Below are 24,016 nucleotides of genomic sequence, written 5' to 3' on the forward strand. Positions count from 1 at the left end.
GTATCTCCTCTTTATCAATTTATAGCGCACCCAATACATCAACTACCTCCTCTTTCACTATGTCTTTGGCAGCATCGTCTTCCTTGGTAAAGACAGATGCAAAGTACTGATTTTGTACCTCAGCCATGCCCTTTGACTCCATGCGTAGGTCTGCTTTATGTCCCTAATCTACCCCACCCCTCGTCTTGCTAACCGTTTACTATTTAGGCTGATGACGTATTACTGTTCCTCTGTTCCTATATTATTCAAAATAGGCAGCCACTCGTTTAGCTTTAGGGTATACTCATGAACATACTACTGTAGAAATACCCCAGATTACACAGGTTTAAATGTCTTGTCCTTCATTTTCCAGTAAATATGTTGAAGTTCAATCTCGATGTAGCATCCATTGCCATTATAACACATTTTGTACGCAGCAATCGTGCTCCTTTATTTTACTCAGGCTCCTTATTTTCTCCTTTCTTTTACTGTTTATAACCCTATACGATTAGTCTTGAGGCTGATAACGTTGTGTCTTCAAACGGCTTGATACAAAAGTATCAATAATAAAATTCAATGCAGCTAACATTCTCATTCCTGAAGGTGCAGGGGTGGACAATTTTAATCGAAAAAGTTAACTTCATTTTGCCTTTCCTAGTGTTGAGGAGAATTTCAGTATTAAGGACTTTTGCAAAGGCTGTCGGGATACTTGACATTAAACTGGTTGACAAAGGGGCCCCCTGAGCTCGCACGTAGGCTGGGATGAGATAATGCCAGCTGCAGTTTTGTTATTGAACGATTGTGGTCACCTTACAACGAAAAATAGGTTGGACTTCTGCTTCTCCTGTCTGCGGTTAAAGGTCCCGAAAAAGGTTTTAGACCTAGGGTCCATCGCTTGCTTAAAATAGGTAACCATTATAGATGTCACGGGGTATCGCGGTGATTAGTAATATGAGGTAATTTATTTTGACCCCTGTATATAGGCAGGGGCTTTGTGTGTGTAAAATGAGAAGTGTGGCGATTGCACACCGGGTGTATAGCTGCTTCTCCCAGAGCTCTGCAATAAAGCATTCTTTTACTTTGCCATTCACTCGTGGTCAGAGTTTTATTTGACTCCAAAGGCTTCTGTTGGGATCGTGTCGACCTAGAATATCACCTGGTCCACGTAGCCCCAAATTAGCTACAACAATTGGCGCTGCGAGCAGGGTCACCGAGTGACTGGCCGCCCTGATCAAGCGGACACACGCTCGAGTGATCTAAAAGAACAAAAGAGAGGTGAGATGGCATATGTAAAATTGTGCTAGGATACTAACAACCGTAAGACTGCATTATTTCTTGTAATTCCAGGGAAACTAGGTATAGCCTGGGAGGAGAACTGGAGATTCCAGGGAAACCAGGTATAGCCTAGGAGGAGAACTGGAAGAGAGGAGAGGTAATGGAGCCGGACCAACCTTTACCTACACGTGACGGACCCCGAGAGAAAGGTATTTGTGTTCTCAGAATCGGGGGGCCGAAGATAGTGACCAAGGGACATAATGTCGAGTAAGGATCTGAAGCGGGGGCCCCCGGGCTCCCTCATCGATACTTTTATGACGGATAGATGTACCCTTATTGAAAGAATGCAGGAAGACGGGTGGGACGTATCCAAAGGTTTGGACCGACAGCGGTCATGGTGGGACACACAGAAAAAGGGAAGAACTAAAAAAGCAGGAGTACTGTTGGTTCATCAATTGGCAGGATTGATAGAACAGGCAGAAAAGGCAGCGGTGAGTTTTAAGGGAAAACAACTTCAGATAGATAACCTCCGAACAGAGTGTGAGGGATGTAAAAAGCAAATAGAAGTCCTCAAAGGAGTTAATGAAGGACAACAACAATGGCTGAGAGAATATAACCGACAAACCTGGGGAGAGACAGGGAGAGAAGAAGCTCTGCCCCCATATACCAACCCCAGCGCACCCCCAGTTTATAATGTAGCACCGGTGACAAGGCAAGACCCACTGAATGACCTAGTGGTTGCTAATAGGGGAAGAGCAGATTGGAAAGCATTATACCCCAGGTGAAAAGGAAGCCGTTATGAGCCGTCTGGGAAAACTACAGACCCGGAGTTCTAACACTAAATTTTGGGCGGAGCTGGATTCAGTTTGGCAGGGTCATTCCCTCCACCTTAGGGACGTACACCAATTAGTGCAGGCAGCATGCCCCGTGGACAGATGGCGGTTGGTGCCTGAAAACCAAGGCGCTGGCAATGCCAACACAGACTACCGCAACGGAAGATGGGTGAATCAATGCCCACTAAAAATGAATAAGGAAGAAATGACTCCCGCCTTCCAGTTATACAAAATAGCAGTACAAGGGGTGTTAGGAGAGGCCCCCACAAATTGGAATAAAATAACGGCGTGTAAACAAAAGAAAGGAGAGGGCTCTTCAGAATACGGGGAACGATTGTTCGCCGTCTACGGAGAATCCTCTGGACAGCCAAACGCGGTGAGAACAGACCCAGCCTTTATCCAGGCATTTAAAGATGGGCTGTCCCCCCCCCCCATCAGGCAATCCTAAAACTAGGAGTACTGACTACCAGAGTATATGATGAGATAGTTGAATGGGCATGTGGCGTTGACGGATTACAGACTAGGGAGAAGGAAGAGGTGCAAGTGAAGAAGGAGAGAGTAAGTGCAGTCCAATCCGACAATGTCGGGTCAGGGACAAAACCGAAAGGCGCTTGCCACAATTGTGGTAAGGTAGGACAGTTTATTAGAGACTGTAAGCAACCAAAACCGTTGAAGGAGTATTGGGGTCGGGTATTTCCCATGATTGTGGAGATGTAGATGCTGACTTAGAGGGAGACAAGATAAAAGACACTCCGTTACCAGGGGCTGAAGAGACCCTGTACGTGGACGGGTCCCGAAAATATATAGACGGACAGCCTCGTACGGGCTGGGCGGTAGTAAATAGTCAGATGAGAACTGTACGATCGGGGAGACTTGAAGGAGGCTTGTCAGCCCAAGTAGCAGAACTAGTGGCTCTGACAGTAGCATTAGAAGAGTCCGAGAATAAAATTGTAAATATATATACAGATAGCCGATATACGTTCGGTGTAGTCCATGACTACATGACTGCATGGGGCAGACGGGTTGTAACTACCGGAGGAACCCCCATAAGACATCAGGAAAGAATCAAAGCCCTCCTGGAAGCGAGTAATAAGCCTAAACAGGTCGCAGTAATAAAGATTAAAGCACACCAAAAAGAACCAGCCAGAGACAGTCCAGAATGGACGGGTTATATGGGCAACCAGGCAGCTGACAGGGCAGCTCAGGCAGCCCTGATCTTGGAACGGAAAGAAGCAAACCTAGAACGGAAGGAAGGAAAGCAGATAGCGAAACAATCCGCGGAGTTAGCCTTAGGATGGGAACCCGAGGAACCTGTAGCCAGTGTAGATAGCCCAGGAAATGAAATTAGTATCGCTGAGCTACACGAGGATATATTACCTAGTGAAAGGCAAAGATGGAAAGAACAAGGAGCCAGACCAACAGCAGACGGAGTATGGCGAATAAATAACAAGGTAATGGCCCCCGAGTGTATACAGAATACCCTACTCGAAATACACCATGGATTAAGCCACTCTGGAAAGGAGGCAATGCAACAGACTTTAGGTAAGGAGTGGTGGTGGAAGGGTATGGGGCGGGACATTGCTAAGTATTGTCAATGATGCATCGTGTGCGCTCAGCATAACCCAGGAAGACCGGTTAAGATTAGATTAGGACACCAACCCAGGCCCCGAGGGCCATGGGAGCACTTGCAAATTGATTTTACGGGGCCCCTACCCATGTCAAAGGGTAAGACGTATTGCTTGGTAATCATTGATCAATTCACAAGATGGGTGGAGGCCTTTCCCACCAGAAATTGTACGGCCACTACAGTCGCTCGAATCTTGGCGGAGGAGGTAATCCCACGTTGGGGAATGCCGCTCCAGATAGATTCGGATCAAGGGACCCACTTCACAGGAGGTGTGGTCAAACATATGTGCCAGTTAATGGGAATTAAGCAAAAGTTTCATATACCCTACCATCCCCAGAGCTCGGGGATGGTAGAAAGAATGAACCGAACACTAAAAAATGCGCTGGCTAAGGCCATGCAGGAATCGGGAAAAACATGGGTGGAAGTGTTACCTATCATTCTGATGAAATTACGAGCCACCTGTAATCGTACCACAGGCCTTGCCCCGTATGAACTTATGACAGGACGAGCAATGCAATTGCCAGAAGGCATAATTACGGGAGGGGTGGATGTAGGCCCCTTAAAGGACAAGCTACGGCGATATGTCCAAGAAATGAGTAAACAACTAAAAGAAATGCGGACGCAGGTAAGGTACCGCCAGAGGGAGCAGGACGAGAAGGAATTCCCCTTCCCGTTACCAGAAGTCCCTACAGCGGGAACTAGGGTAATGCTAAAGGTATTACCAACCAAATCAGGCTTTGCTCCCAAATGGAATGGGCCTTACGAAGTTATTATTAGCGGAGATACTTGCGCCTGTCTAGACATACGGGGAAAGGGAGTGTGGAAACATTGGACACAGCTAAAGATATATGAGCCAAAGTCATCCCTGGAGCCTCCTGAGACGGAGACTACCGGGGAGAGTGAAACCACGAAAGAAAAGACTGACTAAATGAATGTAACCAGCATAAAATTAAGATTAAAGTTGTTAAGGTATTGTGTTAAGGACTCAATCTGTAGGGGCGTACAACGCAGATTGAGAATTGATACTGTTTGGTTAAGGCATAAGGATTACGCTTCGGGGTTACAGAACTCGTACTCGGCCTTGGAAAGGTGACTGCGGTTATGCGAGATCTGTTATGGTGTTTGGATCGTTCTGACCTGCTGACATCCAACACCCATTTTAAGTTTTAAGCTTTAATCTACCTCAGAAGGGGTGTGCATAGAAGTTACTACTAATACACCCTTGTATTATTTTCCAGGTCAACATCAGCTGATTAATGCCTGATACTTTGATCTGTTTGCCTGTGTGGGCATTTATTTTGTGGCTTATTGCATCGGTTGTGCTTGTGTGCTTTTATCTTAACGCGTTGTTACAAGAGTGTTATCGGGAGGGCCAGAGAAACCATAAGCCAGTTTCAGACAGGCAGTCCTTACTTAAAATTGAAAATGAAGACCGTAATATGTTTAGTTGCGATAATATGCATTGTTACGGTAACCCGGGGCAGACCGCGGTGTAAGCGTAATTTACACGTAAATACCTTTGTTTATATGTCCTACGAGTATGCTAAGAAAAGGGAGCAGTCCAGCTGTTGGGTCTGTATCCACATCCCGATACATTGTAGGGGTGGAATACCCCTTCGTCCGGTGGCCTTTAATGTTACTCAAATGCTGATATGGATGCACCACCAGAACCAAACTAACGTACCGTGTGAGGAGGCAGTCGGAAACCGTACTGCCACCAGGGGTGCAATCCGACGGAACCCTTTTACTGGAATGAATTGTTCCGCCCTCAGGACGGCGGGTTATGAAATGACCGAGTTTGAGGGATGGTATTATACATCCTATAATACCAGTGTAAACCCCCCTTATCTGGTACTAACAAATACCAGTAGATTGGGAAACACCACGAATTTAAGAAACACCAGATTAAAAGAGAGCTAGGAGCTTATCAGAGATTTTTTGGTGTAATAAACCCTCCCTATGGAATAATGAACTTAATGGATGAAACAAGGAGGTTGGCAAGGCTAATAGAGGTAGTTGCCAATGTTACTGGGGAAGCTTTAACAGAAATGAGTACTGAAATGGTAGCCATTAGAACAGTAACCCTCCAAAATCGAATGGCCTTAGATTATCTCCTTGCAGCACAAGGAGGAACCTGTGTCTTGATAGGAAGTGAGTGCTGTACTTATATCCCTGATAGTTCAGAAAAGATCACAAACTTAGTAAACCACATGAAGGATGGAGTGAAGAGAGTCCATACCAATCCGGGAGAAGGATGGTTGGAGTGGCTAGGACTAACAGGATGGGGTTCCTGGATAATGCATGCATTGGCTATCATCGTTGCGATATGTGTTGCAATATGCTGTTTGCTAACTATAGTGCGAGTTTGCTGCAAAATGGCGATGACCGCGACAATGCCAGTCAGTGCGATTCAGGCAGACGAACTATCGCTTATGGAACAAGGCAAGACGGACGAATCCGAGCCGCCTGACGTCCCCGGGAAGAGGCAGTGGTTGTAGGAACAACACTGTGAAGAAAGAGGATTGGTGGTCAGCTGGGCCAAGAAAATCGTGGTCCAGCACCAAAAGGAGGGATTGTTGAGGAGAATTTCAGTATTAAGGACTTTTGCAAAGGCTGTCGGGATACTTGACATTAAACTGGTTGACAAAGGGGCCCCCTGAGCTCGCACGTAGGCTGGGATGAGATAATGCCAGCTGCAGTTTTGTTATTGAACGATTGTGGTCACCTTACAACGAAAAATAGGTTGGACTTCTGCTTCTCCTGTCTGCGGTTAAAGGTCCCGAAAAAGGTTTTAGACCTAGGGTCCATCGCTTGCTTAAAATAGGTAACCATTATAGATGTCACGGGGTATCGCGGTGATTAGTAATATGAGGTAATTTATTTTGACCCCTGTATATAGGCAGGGGCTTTGTGTGTGTAAAATGAGAAGTGTGGCGATTGCACACCGGGTGTATAGCTGCTTCTCCCAGAGCTCTGCAATAAAGCATTCTTTTACTTTGCCATTCACTCGTGGTCAGAGTTTTATTTGACTCCAAAGGCTTCTGTTGGGATCGTGTCGACCTAGAATATCACCTGGTCCACGTAGCCCCAAATTAGCTACAACACTAGGTACTGTTTGTGTATCTGAATTGCCGCTTATTTAAACTTTTGTGCCACGCCTTACGACGTCCCCGACGTTAAATGCGCTATATAAATGTAAGTTTTCGTTGTTATAAATGTGTTTTTTGTATTTTTTATCTAATTTCTTGAATTTATTTAAGGTTGTATTATATTAATTTATTTGATTTGAAATATCGTTCCTTTAAGCTATGTTTTGAAAGATGAATCGGAAGGATGGAGAACATTACAGTGATATAAGGAAGGATGAGACTATTTACATTTGCAACTTTTAATGGTTTACACGAAGTGATTATTTTAATACTGCTCAGTAAGTTGTTGAATGTTTTAAAAAGATCAATATTAGAAAGGAGAGCTACCAGAGATACTCAAATCAATGTGCACCTGGATCAGTCGATGCAAAGGTGAGTGTAATAAAATGAAAATCGTGTTTGTAGGACGGGGCTGTTCAGTTAGAATCATAGAATCATAGAATGGTTACACCCGAAGCAATAAATGGATGTTTGACTTTAAGAAGGGGAACGATTTCAGGCCAGTGTCAGGCTGGAGCAGTCACACCAGCATTCAAATGTCACCTCAGGCAGCAAATAGGAACATTTCACAACAGAAAATTAATATTGGAGGTTTGTTTCTGGCGTTTAATGCAAGCATTAAATTAATTTTAAAAAGCTAGAGCACCATCCAAAGAAAAGTTTAAAATAGTTTCCAAAGAAACAACTGAGCACAGCTGCCACATTGGAAATATGGAAAGTAATTAGAGTCATAGAGTCATAGAGTAATACAGCACGGATAGAGGCCCTTCGGCCCATCGTGTCCATGCCGGCCATCAAGCCCTGTCTAATCTAATCCCATATTCCAGCATTTGGCCCGTAGCCTTGTATGCTATGGCATTTCAAATGCTCATCCAAATGCTTCTTAAATGTTGTGAGGGTTTCTGCCTCCACAACCCTTTCAGGCAGTGAGTTCCAGACTCCAACCACCCTCTGGGTGAAAAAGTTCTTTCTCAAATCCCCTCTAAACCTCCCGCCCTTTACCTTGAATCTATGCCCCCTAGTTATTGACCCCTCTACTAAGGGGAAAAGCTCCTCAGCATCCATCCTATCTATGCCCCTCACAATTTTGTACACCTCAATCATGTCCCCCCTCAGCCTCCTCTGCTCCAAGGAAAACAAACCCAATCTGCCCAGTCTCTCTTCATAGCTGAAGCGCTCCAGCCCTGGTAACATCCTGGTGAACCTCCTCTGCACCCTCTCTAACGCGATCACATCTTTCCTGTAGTGTGGCGACCAGAACTGCACACAGTATTCCAGCTGTGGCCTAACCAGTGTTTTATACAGCTCCATCATAACCTCCTTGCTCTTATATTCAATGCCTCGGCTAATGAAGGCAAGTATCCCATATGCCTTTTTTACCACCTTATCCACCTGTTCCGCCGCCTTCAGGGATCTGTGTACCTGCACACCTAGATCCCTCTGACCCTCCGTCTTGCCTAGGGTCTTTCCCTTCATTGTGTATTCCCTTGCCTTGTTAGACCCCCCAAAGTGCATCACCTCGCACTTTTCCGGGTTAAATTCCATTTGCCACTGTTCCGCCCATCTGACCAACCCATCTATATCGTTCTGCAGACTGAGGCTACCCTCCTCGCTATTTACCACCCTACCAATTTTAGTATCATCCGCGAATTTACTGATCATACCCTTTACATTCATATCCAAGTCATTAATGTAGACCACAAACAGCAAGGGACCCAGCACCGATCCCTGTGGTACCCCACTGGCCACAGGTTTCCAGTCACAAAAACAACCTTCGACCATCACCCTCTGCCTTCTGCCACTAAGCCAGTTTTGTATCCAATGTGCCAAGGCACCCTGGATTCCATGGGCTCTTACCTTCTTGACCAGTCTCCTGTGCGGGACTTTATCGAAGGCCTTACTGAAATCCATGTATACCACATCCACTGCGTTACCCTCATCCACACACCTAGTCACCCCCTCAAAAAATTCAATCAAATTAGTCAGACATGATCTTCCCTTGACAAAGCCATGTTGACTATCCCTGATTAATCCTTGCCTCTCCAAGTGGAGACAAATTTTGTCCCTCAGGATTTTTTCCAGTAATTTTCCTACCACTGATGTTAGGCTCACTGGCCTGTAGTTCCCCGGTTTTTCCCTACTACCCTTCTTGAATAATGGTACTACATTAGCGGTTCTCCAGTCCTCTGGCACATCCCCTGTGGCCAGAGAGGTCCTGAATATATGTGTTAGAGCCCCCGCAATCTCCTCCTTTGCCTCACACAGCAGCCTGGGGTACATTTCATCCGGGCCTGGGGATTTATCCATTTTTAGGCCAGCTATAACCGCCAATACCTCCTCCCTCTCGATGTTAATATGTTCGAGCATATCACAGTCCCCCCGCCCTATTTCTATGTCTACATCGTCCTTCTCCATAGTGAAAACAGATGCAAAAAATTCATTTAGAACCCCTCCTACATCTTCCGGCTCCACACACAGATTGCCACTTTTGTCCCTAATGGGCCCTATTTTTTCCCTAGTTATCCTTTTACCCTTAATATACTTATAAAACATCTTCGGATTTTCCTTTATTTTGCTCGCCAGTGTTATTTCATGGCCCCTCCTTGATCTCCTAATTTCTTTTTTAAGTATCCCCCTGCACTTTTTGTACTCCTCTAGGGCTTCCTCCGTCTTTAGCCTTTTGTATCTACCAAAAGCCCTCCTTTTTTTCCTAATCCATTCCCGTATATCCCCTGACATCCACGGTTCCCTGTGGTTTTTGGAACCACTCTTGACATTTATGGGAACATGTTGCCCTTGTATGATCTCAATCTCCCTTCTGAAAGCCTCCCATTGCTCCGATGCGGATTTTCCTACAAGTAGCTGATCCCAGTCCATTTTGGCCAGATCCTGCCTTATCCTATTAAAATCGGCCTTCCCCCAATTTAGAACCTTTATTTCCGGCCCATCCCTGTCCTTTTCCATGACCACCTTAAATCTTACCATATTATGGTCACTATCACCAAAGTGCTCACCTACTAGCACTTTTTCCACTTGGCCGGCCACATTCCCTAGAATTAGGTCCAGTACCGCCCCCTCTCTTGTAGGACTTTCTACATGCTGGCTCAAAAAGCTCTCCTGGATGCACTTTAAGAATTCTACACCCTCTGAGCCTTTCACACTTTGACTATCCCAGTTAATATTGGGGAAGTTGAAATCCCCCATTATTATTACCCTATTATTTGCACATTTCTCTGAGATTTGCCTACATATCTGTTCCTCTATTTCCCCCTGACTGTTTGGAGGCCTATAGTACACTCCCAGCAAAGTGCTTGCCCCCTTTTTGTTTTTAAGCTCCACCCATATGGCCTCATTAGAGGACCCTGCTAATATATCATCCCTCCTTACTGCAGTAATTGACTCCTTAATTAATATTGCGACACCTCCTCCTCTTATACCTCCCCCTCTGTCTCGCCTGAAGATTCTGTACCCCGGAATATTGAGCTGCCAGTCTTGCCCCTCCCTCAACCATGTCTCCGTGATAGCAACAATATCATACTCCCATGTGTTTATCAACACCTTCAGTTCATCCACCTTATTTGCAAGACTCCTTGCATTAAAATAGATGCCATCCAGCCTTGCCCTTATATATTTGCCCTGTCTACCAAGCTGACTTGTTTTTTCCTCCATAATTGGCAGCACATCCCCCCCTATTTCAGCTTCCCTCTGTATCCCATCCCCCTGCCAAGTTAGTTTAAACCCCCCCCGACAGTGCTAGCAAACCTCCCCGCAAGGATATTTGTCCCGCTCTGGTTCAGGTGCAACGCGTCCGACTTGTACAAGTCCCACCTTTCCCAGAAGCAGGCCCAGTGATCCAGGAAAGTAAAACCCTCCCCCCTACACCAACTCTTTAGCCACGCATTCATCTGCTCTATCCTCCCATTCCTATACTTACTAGCACGTGGCACTGGGAGTAATCCAGAGATTACACCCTTTGAGGTCCTGCCCTTTAATCTGTTACCTAGCTCCCTAAATTCTTGATGCAGGACCTCATCCCCCTTTTTACCTATGTCGTTGGTATCAATGTGGACCACGACCACTGGCTGTTCACCCTCCCCCTCCAGAATGCCCTGCAGCCGCTCAGTGACATCCTTGACCCTGGCACCAGGGAGGCAACAAACCATCCTGGAGTCACGTTTGCGGCCACAGAAACGCCTATCTGTTCCCCTTACTATAGAATCCCCTACCACTATTGCTCTCCCACTCTTTTTCCCCCCCTCCTGGGCAGCAGGAGCACCCCCAGTGCCAGGAAGTTGGCTGCTGCTGCCTTCCCCTGGTGAGTCATCCCCCTCAACAGTATCCAAAGCGGTATACCTGTTTGAAAGGGGGATGTCCGCAGGGGTTCCCTGCACTACCTGCCTGCCTTTGTTGCTCCGCCTGATGGTCACTCCCTGTGCTGCCCTACCCTGAGGCGTGCACAACTCGCTAAACGTGGTATCCACGAGCCTCTCAGCATCGCGCATGCTCCACAACCCATCCACCCGCAGCTCGAGCGCCGCAATGCGGTCTACAAGTAGCTGCAGCTGGATGCATTTCCCGCACACATGGTCGTCAGGGACACTGGCAGCGTCCCTGATTTCCCACATGGAGCAAGAGGAGCAGAACACGGGTCTGAGCTCTCCTGCCATGACTTACTCCTTTAATTAATTTAAAAATTAATTCAATACCCCAGTTACAGATATACTCTAGGGCGCTTTATTTACCAACTGTCCCCACTACACCTTAATCCCGAGAAATTTAACACCACAGAATTCAAGCTTGTACTGAAAAGAGAGAAATACTCACCAACCAATCACTTACGTGCTCCCTGGTGACGTCACACTCTGATTATTTTTTACCTCTCTCCTCTGATGTTGATTTGGTACGCTTCTGCTTTGGCGCCGGTTTTTAAGCCGGGCCTCTGCTGCTCTCCGCTGCTGCTCCCTGCCCGAACTGGTCGGGCTTCTGCTTTGGCGCCGGTTTTTAAGCCGGGCCTCTGCTGCTCTCCGCTGCTGCTCCCTGCCCGAACTGGTCGGGCTTCTGCTTTGGCGCCGGTTTTTAAGCCGGGCCAAAGGTTAAAGGGAATGTCATGCTCAGAATATACAGCAAATAGCTGACCTGTTTGATTGGCCTAATTCCTAATCACAGTAATAGAATTATCCTCATTCTAGTTTGCTTTCTCATCATTGATGCGGCTCCAGAAATCAAGAGAAAGAATGAATCTTCTGATTGATTTAATCAATTTTGATGCATCGTACGTCAGCACTCTAATGCCGCTATGTTTTCAAGGGTTCTTTTCAAAATAATTTTCAGTGTTAATACAAGCGGTGAAAATGCACCACATGGCATCGGGAAGCTTATGTTTCTAGGAAGGGAAAGTGGAGCTTCCATCAGAAATGGCATTGATATACCAGATAAACTCCTTTAACTGGAACAAACAAAACAAATCAAGGAGTGGAGTAAGAGGAGCAATGAGCAACACTCTAACTGCTGATGGAGGAGCGCAGCAAATCAATGGAGGACACGTTGTATTGGAAGAGAAGAGGGATTGAAAGAATACGTACCAGGGAAGTCAGGAATGTGTGAAACTGACCTTTCCGGCATTTCTTCCTACACCATTGAGAAAAGTGTGACTTTGGCTTTTATACAGTCAATTATTGTTGATGGCTGGAACCATTTGATTTTTCAGCAGCATTTATGAACGTTTCAAAATATCCAATCTTTGCTAACAGACTAACATTCAAAATCTTACCATAAAGGTTCAGTGGACTCGTTTCTCACTTACACGACAAAGAACATTTCATACTTTAATCCACCTATTAAATGTACGTTCAAGCCTATCAGTGTTATTAGAACAGATTGCTACAAAAAGGAACAATGAAAGCTGTTTCTGTGAACTGTAAAACTGCGAAAATAGCCCTACCTCTTAAGTATAATTCTGGTTGCTGAGTTTATAATTCTCCTCTAACATGTTAAGTTTCCACATTTTTACCCATCACGTGTTTTTTGCTGTTCCCTTCTGGTTTTAATAAGATAATGTTACATTTTGGAGAAAAGATACAGCTCAGCACACCAAAGCTCAATGCTAAAAATGCAAAAATTTCCAAAGTGACGGTGTATTTTCCGGGAGTGCTCACATAGCGGGGACAAAATTTACCCAAACTGCAAAAAAGATAAGCGTGCTAAAGGTTATAAATTTAGATTCATTGAAATTGTCTGGTAACGCTCGGGCCAAGAAAGCTAAAATAAAACACTAACAAGCTAAGCGCCCGATGTAACCGAACACAGAGCCGAAAGCAACTGTGGAACCCACATCGCACTCAAGGATAATCTTTGCGCTTTGATACGTGGTGTTTTTAGCTGGGAGTGGGGGAGATGTCACCAACCAGATCACACATATTATAATTTGGATCAATGTACAGAGAAAGACAATTGATCTTTCTTGTTAGGGTCGAAACCATTTCATCACATTTCTGGCATGCAGGGTTGCTTTAAATGCCATCAGGACTACCAGAGTTTTACTAAGAATACAAGAAATGCACAGAAGAAAGCTAACTGGAAAGACAGTGTGACGGACCATACATGACCATGGTGATGGCTGTCCAATGAATGCAATGGAGCAGAGAAAGCACAGTAATAATGAGAATAGTAGCAGGCATCTTAGTTCCTAATTGTTGGCCCTTACAATGGGAATGTTTCTGAAATATAAGAAAACAGCTGCAACAGCCCCTGTGATACAAGCTGCAAACAATGAAATCGCGGTGTGTTATTCCCATGCTGTCTTTTAAGGAGAGGAACTCAATTTCTTTCGGAATGCACTGATCTCTTGGGTCATTGGACCAGTAGTCTGTAGGGCATTTGATACATTCTGTAGAATTTGTGGAAGAAACAGATATAATTAGCATGAGTTACAGAATCGTGAAGTAGCTTAATTATGAGCCGGTACCCTAGAACTTATATTAATTTGATCAATATGATTTACCTGTTTGGTTGCTGATTTCTCCATCGGAACATGGTAAGCAATCAAAGCAGCAGATTGGCTGCCCAGTTCGAGCACCCCTTCTTGTACCCACAGGGCAAGTGCCACTGCATACCTGTAGAGAGAGAACATTCTGCTCTGAGGCTCGACCTACATTTAAAAGACTACGAAAACATGTCAGATTTATTCCATGCATTCATTAACTTTCTTTACGCGCAGAACGTTTCCTTTGCTTTGCTGATGAAGCGTTGTAAAGTAGCGATTATTATGGATTGTCTCCTGGACTGCATAGTTGTAATGAAAATGTTGGAGTCGATTGCACATTACGGACATGTAGGCGGTATTATTTGGCGGAACGAAAATATTGAATTTTTATTTCAATGTACTAAACAATTCTCGAACCAAATCAAATCAAATCAAATCAAATCAACTTTTATTGTCATTGTTAGTGCACAAGTGCAGTACAACGAAATGTCCTCTCGATTTAATTGATAAGATACATCTTTATAATTCACCTGCTTCTCCTTGGATTTCTGTAAAGAAAATTTTATAATTTAAATAAATGAAAAGAAATAAACAAAAAATCCTTAGCAGAACCTGTCAAGAAAAAACACATCGTTGCGTCGGGAGGGAAAGTGTAAGAGGAAACGCTTAAAAAATTAATGCTCCACTCGAGCCTCCTCCAGTCTTTCCTCATCTGAATCGATCAGCTTAACCCTCTATTCCCTTCTCTCTCAGATGTTTGTCCAGCCTCCCCTCAAAAGCAACGATACTGTTCGCTTCAACCACTCCCTGTGGTAGTGAGTTCCACATTCTCACCACTCTTTGGGTAAAGATGTTTCTTCTGAATTCTCTATTGGATTTCCTGGTGACTGTCTTATATTGATAGCCTCTAGTGATGCACTTCCCCACAAGTGGAAACATTCTGTCTGCATCCATTCTATCAAAACTTTTAATAAGTTTAAAGGCCTCTATTAGGTCACCCCTCAGCATTCCTTTTGAAGAGAAAAGAGATCCAGCCTGTGCTTCATTTCCTGATATGTATACCTTAGCATTTCTGGTATCATCCTTGTAAATCTTCTCTGCCCCTTCTCCAGTGCCTCTATAGCCTTTTCATAATATGGTGACCAGAACTGTACGGCCTTCCAGACCTTCTTCCTAGCCGATTAGAAACATAGAAACATAGAAACATAGAAACATAGAAGATAGGAGCAGGAGTAGGCCATTCGGCCCTTTGAGCCTGCTCCGCCATTCAACGAGATCATGGCTGATCATCCAAACCCCAGCACCCGGTCCCTACACCGACAGCCATCCCACCCAAGCCCTATCCCCGTAACCCCACGTATTTAATCCCCCCTAACACTAAGGGCCAATTTTTATCATGGTCTTCACGCTGCCCCCCATGTTTTCTGCCTCCTTCATAGCTCCTCCGGCTCGGGTCTGCCCCCCCATTCAGCTCCTAGCCCCCCGATCATCCTGTTCCCTTTCCCCGACGACCATCCTCTGGACTCCCCCATCATCCTCTACCTCCCCCCCTCAAATTATTGGATAAAATTCTGAGGGACAAAATCAGTCTTCACTTGGAGAGGCAAGGATTAATCAGGGATAGTCAACATGGCTTTGTCAAGGGAAGATGATGTCTGACTAATTTGATTGAATTTTTTGAGGGGGTGACTAGGTGTGTGGATGAGGGCAACGCAGTGGATGTGGTATACATGGATTTCAGTAAGGCCTTCGATAAAGTCCCGCACAGGAGACTGGTCAAGAAGGTAAGAGCCCATGGAATCCAGGGTGCCTTGGCACGTTGGATAAAAAACTGGCTTAGTGGCAGAAGGCAGAGGGTGATGGTCGAAGGTTGTTTTTGTGACTGGAAGCCTGTGTCCAGTGGGGTACCGCAGGGATCGGTTCTAGGTCCCTTGCTGTTTGTGGTCTACATTAATGATTTGGATGTGAATGTAAAAGGTATGATCAGTAAGTTCGCAGATGACACGAAAATTGGAGGGGTGGTAAATAGCGAGGAGGGTAGCCTCAGTCTCCAGGGCGATATAGATAGGTTGGTCAGATGGGTCGAACAGTGGCAAATGGAATTTAACCCTGAAAAGTGTGAGGTGATGCATTTTGGAGGGACTAACAAGACAAGGGAATACACAATGAATGGTAAGACCCTAGGAAAGACAAAGGATCAGAGGGACATTGGTGTGCATGTACATAGATCCCTGAAGGCAGCAGACAGGTGGATAAGGTGGTTAAAAAGGCATATGGGATACTTGCCTTCATTAGCCGAGACATAGAATATAAGAGCAGGGAGGTTATGATGGAGCTGTACAAAACGCTGATTAGGCCACAGCTGGAATATTGTGTGCAGTTCTGGTCGCCACACTATAGAAAGGATGTGATTGCTTTGGAGAGGGTGCAGAGGAGATTCACCAGGATGTTACCTGGGCTGGAGCGCTTCAGCTATGAAGAAAGACTGGACAGGCTGGGGTTGCTTTCCTTGGAGCAGAGAAGGCTGAGGGGGGACCTGATTGAGGTGTACAAAATTATGAGGGGCATAGATAGGGTAGATAGAAAGGAACTTTTTCCCTTAGTAGAAGGGTCAATAACTAGGGGGCATAGATTCAAGGTAAAGGGCGGGAGGTTAAGAGGGGATTTGAGAAAGAACTTTTTCACCCAGAGGGTGGTTGGAGTCTGGAACTCACTGCCCGAAAGGGTTGTGGAGGCTGGAACCCTCACAACATTCAAGAAGCATTTGGATGAGCACTTGAAATGCCATAGCATACAAGGCTACGGACCAAATGCTGGAATATGGGATTAGATTAGACAGGGCGTGATGGCCGGCGTGGACACGATGGGCCGAAGGGCCTCTATCCGTGCTGTATAACTATATGACTCTATGACTCTAAATCCGCCCCCTGGACCACGGATCATCCTCCACCACTTCAGCACCCCCCCCATCAGCCCCCGTTGCCTGATCATCCTGTTGCACCCCAATCATCCTCCGCACCACCCGCCCCCCGATGAGCCCTCGGCCCCCCGATCTTTCTCCGGCTCACCGTCTTTCGGATGAGATGTTAAGGCACGGTCCGTCTGCCCTCTCACCATTGAAGCTGTATTTTCGGACGTTGAGCACAATGAGAGCTTTCTTACTACAAAACACTGCCTGATATCGAGGGACATAAAATATCCCATCACACTATTTCAAAGACCAGCAGGGGAGCTTTCCCCGGAGTCCTGGCCAATATGTAAACCTGAAAAAAACTCGGGCATTTGATCAAAAAATGCTCCCACCTCTTGGTGGGATTGTGGCTCCATGACGATTGTGGTCACACTAAGCTCCTTTTCAATTGGAGTTTCTGTAGATGCAAGGCATTGACTGGCACATAATGTTACTGAGTCAAAGACATTCTTAGAATTTAAGTTTCGTTTGGTGGAATAGCATTTATATGTAACAAGAGGAAAACTATCGAGAAGATAACAAAGTATGGGAAATACTAGGGAAGGAAAGAGCTTGTTATAAAAAATATAATGTTATTGATAAATGATAAGCCATTACATTCTTCTGATATGGAGCCGTATTTTAACTTTTATAGAATTATGTCATGTGAAATTGTAAGAATTGTCAGGTACAGGGAGCAAGAGAAATGTGGAAAACTGTTGAACTGCCAGTTCTGACGAAGGGACATCGACCTGAACCGTTAACTCTGTTTCTCTCTCCACAGATGCTGCCTAAGTATGTGCAGCATTTTCTGTTTTTATTTCAGGTTTCCAGCATCCGTAGTATTTTGATTTTGTGGAAAACTGTCTGTTGTAATGAGTATATGGATTCGTAAATTTCTAAGACATTGAGCTCAGAACTGTAACACATTTGCATCCCTCATATAATCAGCAAGCTTCAGTTGTAATTACTGCCTTTTATGTTTCTGTTTCAATACTATTACATGTACCGTTTCATTAATAAAACTGCGATACCTGATAGTCAATGACTAAGACGCTTATTAATTGGCGGAGTAAAGTATAAGTAAGTACCCGTCCTCTAACAATGCAATTGACAGTAATGCGCGGCCAGAGTTAGGAACATTTTAAACTAAAACGTGAGCTAAAAATTGAACAATCTCCAGAATAGTAATATAAGATGATGAAGTAAGCAGCTTTATATAAGATTGTGTGATGCATTTTTCTTCAGCTGATACAGGGTTTTCAATGAAAAATAACTGATACAATTAAACTTGCGGCGGACCTGCGGGAAACAAGGCAGCAGCGGCGAGGCTGAAAGCAGTGGCAGAGACCAGGTAGGCCTCAGAGTGGCGGCAGCGGCTGACCTGTGGGAAACGAGGTGGCAGCGGTGCGGCTAAAAGCAGCAGCAAAGCCCAGGTAGGCCTCAGAGTGGCGGCGGCGGACCTGTGGGAAATGAGGCAGCAGCGGCGAGCCGAAAAGCAGCGGCAGAGACCAGGTAGGCCTCAGAGCGTCGGCGGCGGCGGACCTGCGGGGAACAAGGTGGCAGCTACGTGGCTAAAAGCAGCGGGAAAGGCCAGGTAGGCCTCAGAGCAGCGGTGGCGGACCTGCGGGAAACGAGGGGGCAGCGGCGAGGCTAAAAGCAGCGGCAGAGAGAAGCTGGCCTCAGAGCGGCGGCGGCGGTGGGCCTGCGGGAAACGAGACGGCAGCGGTGTGGTTAAAAGCAGCTGCAGAGGCCAGGTAGTTTTACCAATTTCCAAGCTCAGAGGGAGGGAGAGAAGTAAAATGTAATAGAAGTGTGACGTCACCAGAAAGCAGGTAAGTGATTGGTTAGTGAGTATTTCTCTCTTTTTTAAGCTTAAACTCTGTGGTTTATAGTTTCTAAGCTCTCTCTGGAGTAGTGGGGACTGTTTGTAAACCTGGGCCCTTAAATATATCATTTAACTGTAGTGTAATTTATTTTGAATTAATTAAAAGGTAAGTCATGACAGGAGAGCTCGGCCCCATGGTATGCTCCTCTTGCACTATGTGGGAACTCAGGGACACTTCCTGTGTCCCTGACAACCATGTGTGCAGGAAGTTTATCCAGCTGCAGCTACTGGCAGACCGAATTGTGGCGCTGGAGCTGCGATTGGTTACACGCTGGATCATTCGTGATGCTGAGGATGTCGTGCATATCACGTTTAAGCAGTTGGTCACACCACAGGCAAAGGTTGCACAGGCAGAAAGGGAAAGGGTGACCAACAGGCAGAGTAGTAGGCGCAGGCAGGTAGTGCAGGAGTCCCCTGTGGCTATCCCCCTCTCAAACAGATATACCACTTTGGATACTGATGGGGGTGATGGCTTACCAGGGGAAGGCAGCAGCAGCCAACTTCCTGGCACCAGGGGTGGTTCTGCTGCACAGGACGGGGGGAAAAATAGTGGGAGAGCTATAGTGATAGGAGATTCTATTGTAAGGGGAAGAGATAGGCATATCTGCGGCCACAAACGAGACTCCAGAATGGTGTGTTGCCTCCCTGGTGCAAGGGTCAAGGATGTCTTAGAGCGGCTGCAGAACATTTTGGAAGGGGAGGGTGGCCAGCCAGTTGTCGTGGTGCATATAGGTACCAACCATATAGGTAAAAACCGGGATGAGGTCCTAAAAGCTGAATATAGTGAGTTAGGAGGTAATTTAAAAAAAAGAACCTCAAAGGTAGTAATCTCAGGATTGCTACCAGTGCCACGTGCTAGTCAGTGCAGCAATAGAAGGATATTTCAGAGGACTACATGGCTAGAGGAATGGTGCAAGGGGGAGCGATTCAAATTCCTCGGACATTGGAACCAGTTCTGGGGGAGGTGGGACCAGTACAAAACGGATGGTTTGCACCTGGGCAGGGCCGGGACTGATGTCCTAGGGGGAGTGTTTGCTAGTGCTCTGGGGAAGGGTTTGAACTATAATGGCAGGGAGTTGGGAACCTGAACGGGAAGACAGAGGAAAGGGAAACAAAGATAAAAGCAAAAGACAGGAAGGAGATAAACAAAAGTGGCAGAGAGAGAAATCAAGGGTTTAAATTAAACATGGCCACAGTAAATCATAATTCTAAAAGATCTAAGAGCGTTAAAGAAACAAGCCTGAAGGCTTTGTGTCTTAATGCAAGGAGCATTCAGAATAAGGTGGATGAATTAGCTGCACAAATAGAGGTAAACAAATATGATATGATTGGGATTATGGAAACATGGCTCCAGGGTGGCCAAGGCCGGGAACTCAACATCCAAGGGTATTCAATATTCAGGAAAGATAGGCAAAAAGGAAAAGGAGGTGGGGTAGCATTGCTGGTTAAAGAGGAGATTAACACAATTGTACGGAAGGATATTAGCACTGATGATCTGGAATCTGTATGGGTAGAAGTCTGAAATACCAAGGGGCAGAAAACGTTAGTGGGAGTGGTAGATGGACCACCAAAGAGTAATGCGAAGGTCGGGGATGGCATTAAAAGGGATATTAGAGAAACGTGCAATGAGGGCACAGCAGTCATCATGGGTGACTTTAATCTACATATAGATTGGGCTAACCAAATTAGTAACAATACTGTGGAGGAGGGATTGCTGGAGTGTATAAGGGATGGTTTGCTGGACCAATATGTCGAGGAAACAACTAGAGATCAGGCCATCTTAGACTGGGCATTATGTAATGAGGAAGGATTAATTAGCAATCTTGTTGTGCGAGGCCCCTTGGGTCGGAGCGATCATAATATGATAGAATTCTTCATTAAGATGGAGAGTGAAGAAGTTGACTCAGAGACTAGGGTCCTGAATTTAAATAAGGGAAACTACGATGGTATGAGGCGAGAGTTGGGTAGGATTGATTGGGGATAGTCACTCAAAGGGTTGACGGTGGATAGGCAATGGCAAACATTCAAAGATCGCATGGATGAACTACAGAATTTGATCATCCCAGTTTGGCATAAAAATAAAACAAAAAAGGTGACTCAACCGTGGCTAACAAGGGAAATTAGGGATAGCATAAGATCCAAGGAGAGGTTATATAAATTGGCCAGAAAAAGCAGTAAACCTGAGGATTGGGAGCAGTTTAAGATTCAACAAAGGAGGACAAAGGGATTAATAAAAGGGGGAAAATAGAGTATGATAGTAAGCTTGCACGGAACGTAAAAACTGACTGTAAATGGTTTTATAGATATGTGAAGAGAAAAAGATTGGTGAAGTCAAGCATAGGTCCCTTGCAGTAAGAACCAGGGGAATTTATAATGGGGAACAAAGAAATGGCTGACCAATTAAATACATACTTTGGTTCTGTCTTCACAAAGGGGGATGCAAATAACCTCCCACAGGTGTCAGGGAAATTAGGCTCTAATGAAAGGGAGGAACTGATAGAAATCAGTACTTGTAGGGAAATGGTGTTAGAGAAATTGACGGGATTGAAGGCTGATTAATCCCCAGGACCTGATAATCTACATCCTAGGGTACTTAAGGAAGTGACCCTAGAAATAGTAGATGCATTGCTGGTCTTCTACCAAAATTCGATAGACCCTGGAACAGTACACATGGATTGGAGGGTAGCTAATGTTACCCCACCGTTCAAAAAATGTGGTAGAGAGAAAATGGGGAATTATAGACCAGCAAGCCTGTCATCGGTAGTGGGGAAAATGCTAGAGTCCATTATAAAAGATGTAATTGCAGAGCACTTGTAAAACAGTGACAGGATTGGACAAAGTCAACATGGATTTACAAAAGGTAAATCGTGCTTGACTAATCTACTGGAATTTTTTGAGGGTGTAACTGGTAAAATAGATAAGGGAGAACCAGTGGTGTATTTGGACTTTCAAAAGGCTTTTGATAAGGTCCCGCATAAGGGATTAGCGTGTAATGTTAAGGCACATGGGATTGGGATAAAGGTATTGACTTGGATAGAGAACTGGTTGGCAGACAGAAAGAAAAGAGTTGGAATAAATGGTCTTTTTCCATGTGGCAGGCAGTGACTAGTGGGATATTTCAGGGATCGGTCCTTAGAACCCAGCTAATCACAATATATAGTAATGATCTGGACGAGGCAACTAGATGTATTATATCCAAGTTTGCAGACGACACAAAGCTGGTTGGGCGTGTGTGCTGTGAGGAGGATGCTGAGAAACTCCAGTATGATTTGGACAGGCTGGGTGATTGGGCAGAAGCATGGCAGATGCAATATATCGTGGATAAATGCGAGGTTATCCACTTTGGTGTCAAAAACAGGAAGGCAGAATATTATATGAATGGCAATAGATTGGCAGAAGGGGAAGTGCAACGAGACCTGGGCGTCCTTGTGCACCAGTCGCTGAAGGTAAGCATGTAGGTGCAGCAGGTGTTTAAGAGGGCAAATGGGATGTTGGCCTTCATAGCGAAAGGTTTTGAGTAAAGGAACAGGGATGCCTTTCTGCAGTTGTACCGGGCCTTGGTGAGACCACATCTTGAGTATTGTGTGCAGTTTTGGTTGCCTTATCTGAGGAAGGATGTTCTTGCCATGGAAGGATTGCAGTGAAGATTCACCAGGCTGATACCTGGGATGGCAGGAATGACGTATGAGGAGAGATTGGGTCGATTGGGCTTGTACTCGCTGGAGTTTAGAAGAATGAGAGGGGATCTCATTGAAACTTATAAAATTCTAACAGGACTAAACAGACTAGATGGAGGAAGGATGTTCCCGATGGTCGGGGCGTCCAGAACCAGGGGTCACAGTCTAAGGATAAGGGGTAAGCCATTTAGGACAGAGATGAGGAGGAATCCCTTCTCCCAGAGAGTGGTGAACCTGTGGAATTCTCTACCACAGAAGGCAGTGGAGGCCAATTCATTAAATATATTCAAGAAGGAGTTAGATATATTTCTTAAGGCTAAAGTGATCAAGCGATATGGAGAGAAGGCAGGGACAGGGTACTGAATTTGGATGATCAGCCATGATCTCATTGAAAGGCGGAGCAGGCTCGAGGGGCCTAATGGCCTACTACTTTTCCTATCTTCTATGTTTCTATGTTTCTATATTTCTATGTTGGACATAACTGCCCGTCCCGATAGGTCAGATGTGCAGCTGGAATCAGCTCAGCATTGATGACAAAGCGAAGACTCTCTCTCACCAGGTTCCACCCTGCAAGCAAAGACAGGGAGTTGAAGAAGACAGAAACAATCAAGTGCTTTTATGCTCCTGATACTGAGAGGCGGGGAGTTTCCATCCGTGCAAAACTTAATGTCAGGCAGGCAGTGGGACAGTAAAGCAAGGAGCCTGTGAAACAACACATCAGGGACAGAAGGAATTTAATGCGTATAAAGGCAAAACAGGATTGGAATATTTAATGTAGATTGTGAGCAAGTTAACTGCTTCAGTTTCTAATGGTAACAAGTGGTTTCGGGCTTTAACATTGCTGTCATCGGTACTACAGTTTTGTAATATCTGTAAAGAAAGCGTTAATCCGACTGTCCTGAAGTATACTAATGTTACACTGTTATTGGTTATTCTTTATATTGTAGTAATGATAACCTTTGCTATTTAAGCAGGCAACTTTAAGTCAATTTCAAGTACCACTGGCCTACTGGGCCAGGCCTGACCCTGCAGCAATGGCCAGTTTCAGGATAAAATAAAAAGTGGTTTCATTAAAGGCTACCATTTAATCATTTGATAAAACTGTGGGGAAAACGGTTAGTTTGCAAGGGAAAACATCTGGGCATAAATCATCCTTTTCAATTGTTACAAATGATACAGATACGAAGACAGGTTGAAAGTTAAAGGTTTCACTTAGTAAAACAGCAATTATATGGAACAAGCGAGAAACTAACAAAGTTAAGGATTTGTACAGTTCTATGGAAAAAGCGCTTGTTCATTCGGGAAACTAAAATTATTGATAAGGGATAAGTCAATTACATTCTTCTTATTCGGAGTTGTATTTTAACATTTATATAATTATAATGCAAAATTGTGTGGATTGCTATGAATATTTGGATTCGCAAAGGCCTAAGAGGCTGAACTAATTGTCAGCCTTTTGAATCCACAACAAACTATTAGGTTTGGTATAAGTACTGCCTTTCAACTGTATGTTTAATTATTATTGCATGTTCTCCTTATTTAATAAATTGGTGACACCTGATGTTTCAATGTTTAGAGCTTTATTGATTTGAGGAGTAGATTAGGAATAAGCACCCCTCCTTTAACAGTCAGGGTTCAGATTTATATCCGATTACC

At 45.0% G+C, this 24,016-nt stretch overlaps 1 protein-coding gene across 1 annotated transcript in view; it reads right to left on the reverse strand.

Annotated features, from left to right (window-relative positions):
* Positions 1-22,826: 22,826 nt before the first annotated feature.
* Positions 22,827-24,016, reverse strand: part of LOC147115390 (scavenger receptor cysteine-rich domain-containing protein DMBT1-like) — a 37,361-nt gene continuing 36,171 nt past the window's right edge. Inside the window, exon 15 of the mRNA XM_085989568.1 lies at positions 22,827-22,927. Within this exon, the coding sequence (XP_085845694.1) occupies positions 22,827-22,927 (101 nt within the window). The remainder of the gene's footprint in view (positions 22,928-24,016) is intronic.

Source organism: Somniosus microcephalus, chromosome 6 (assembly GCF_052327205.1).
Source record: "Somniosus microcephalus isolate GS21.2 chromosome 6, FLI_Smic_1.0, whole genome shotgun sequence".
In the NCBI taxonomy this organism is placed as follows: Eukaryota; Metazoa; Chordata; class Chondrichthyes; order Squaliformes; family Somniosidae; genus Somniosus; species Somniosus microcephalus.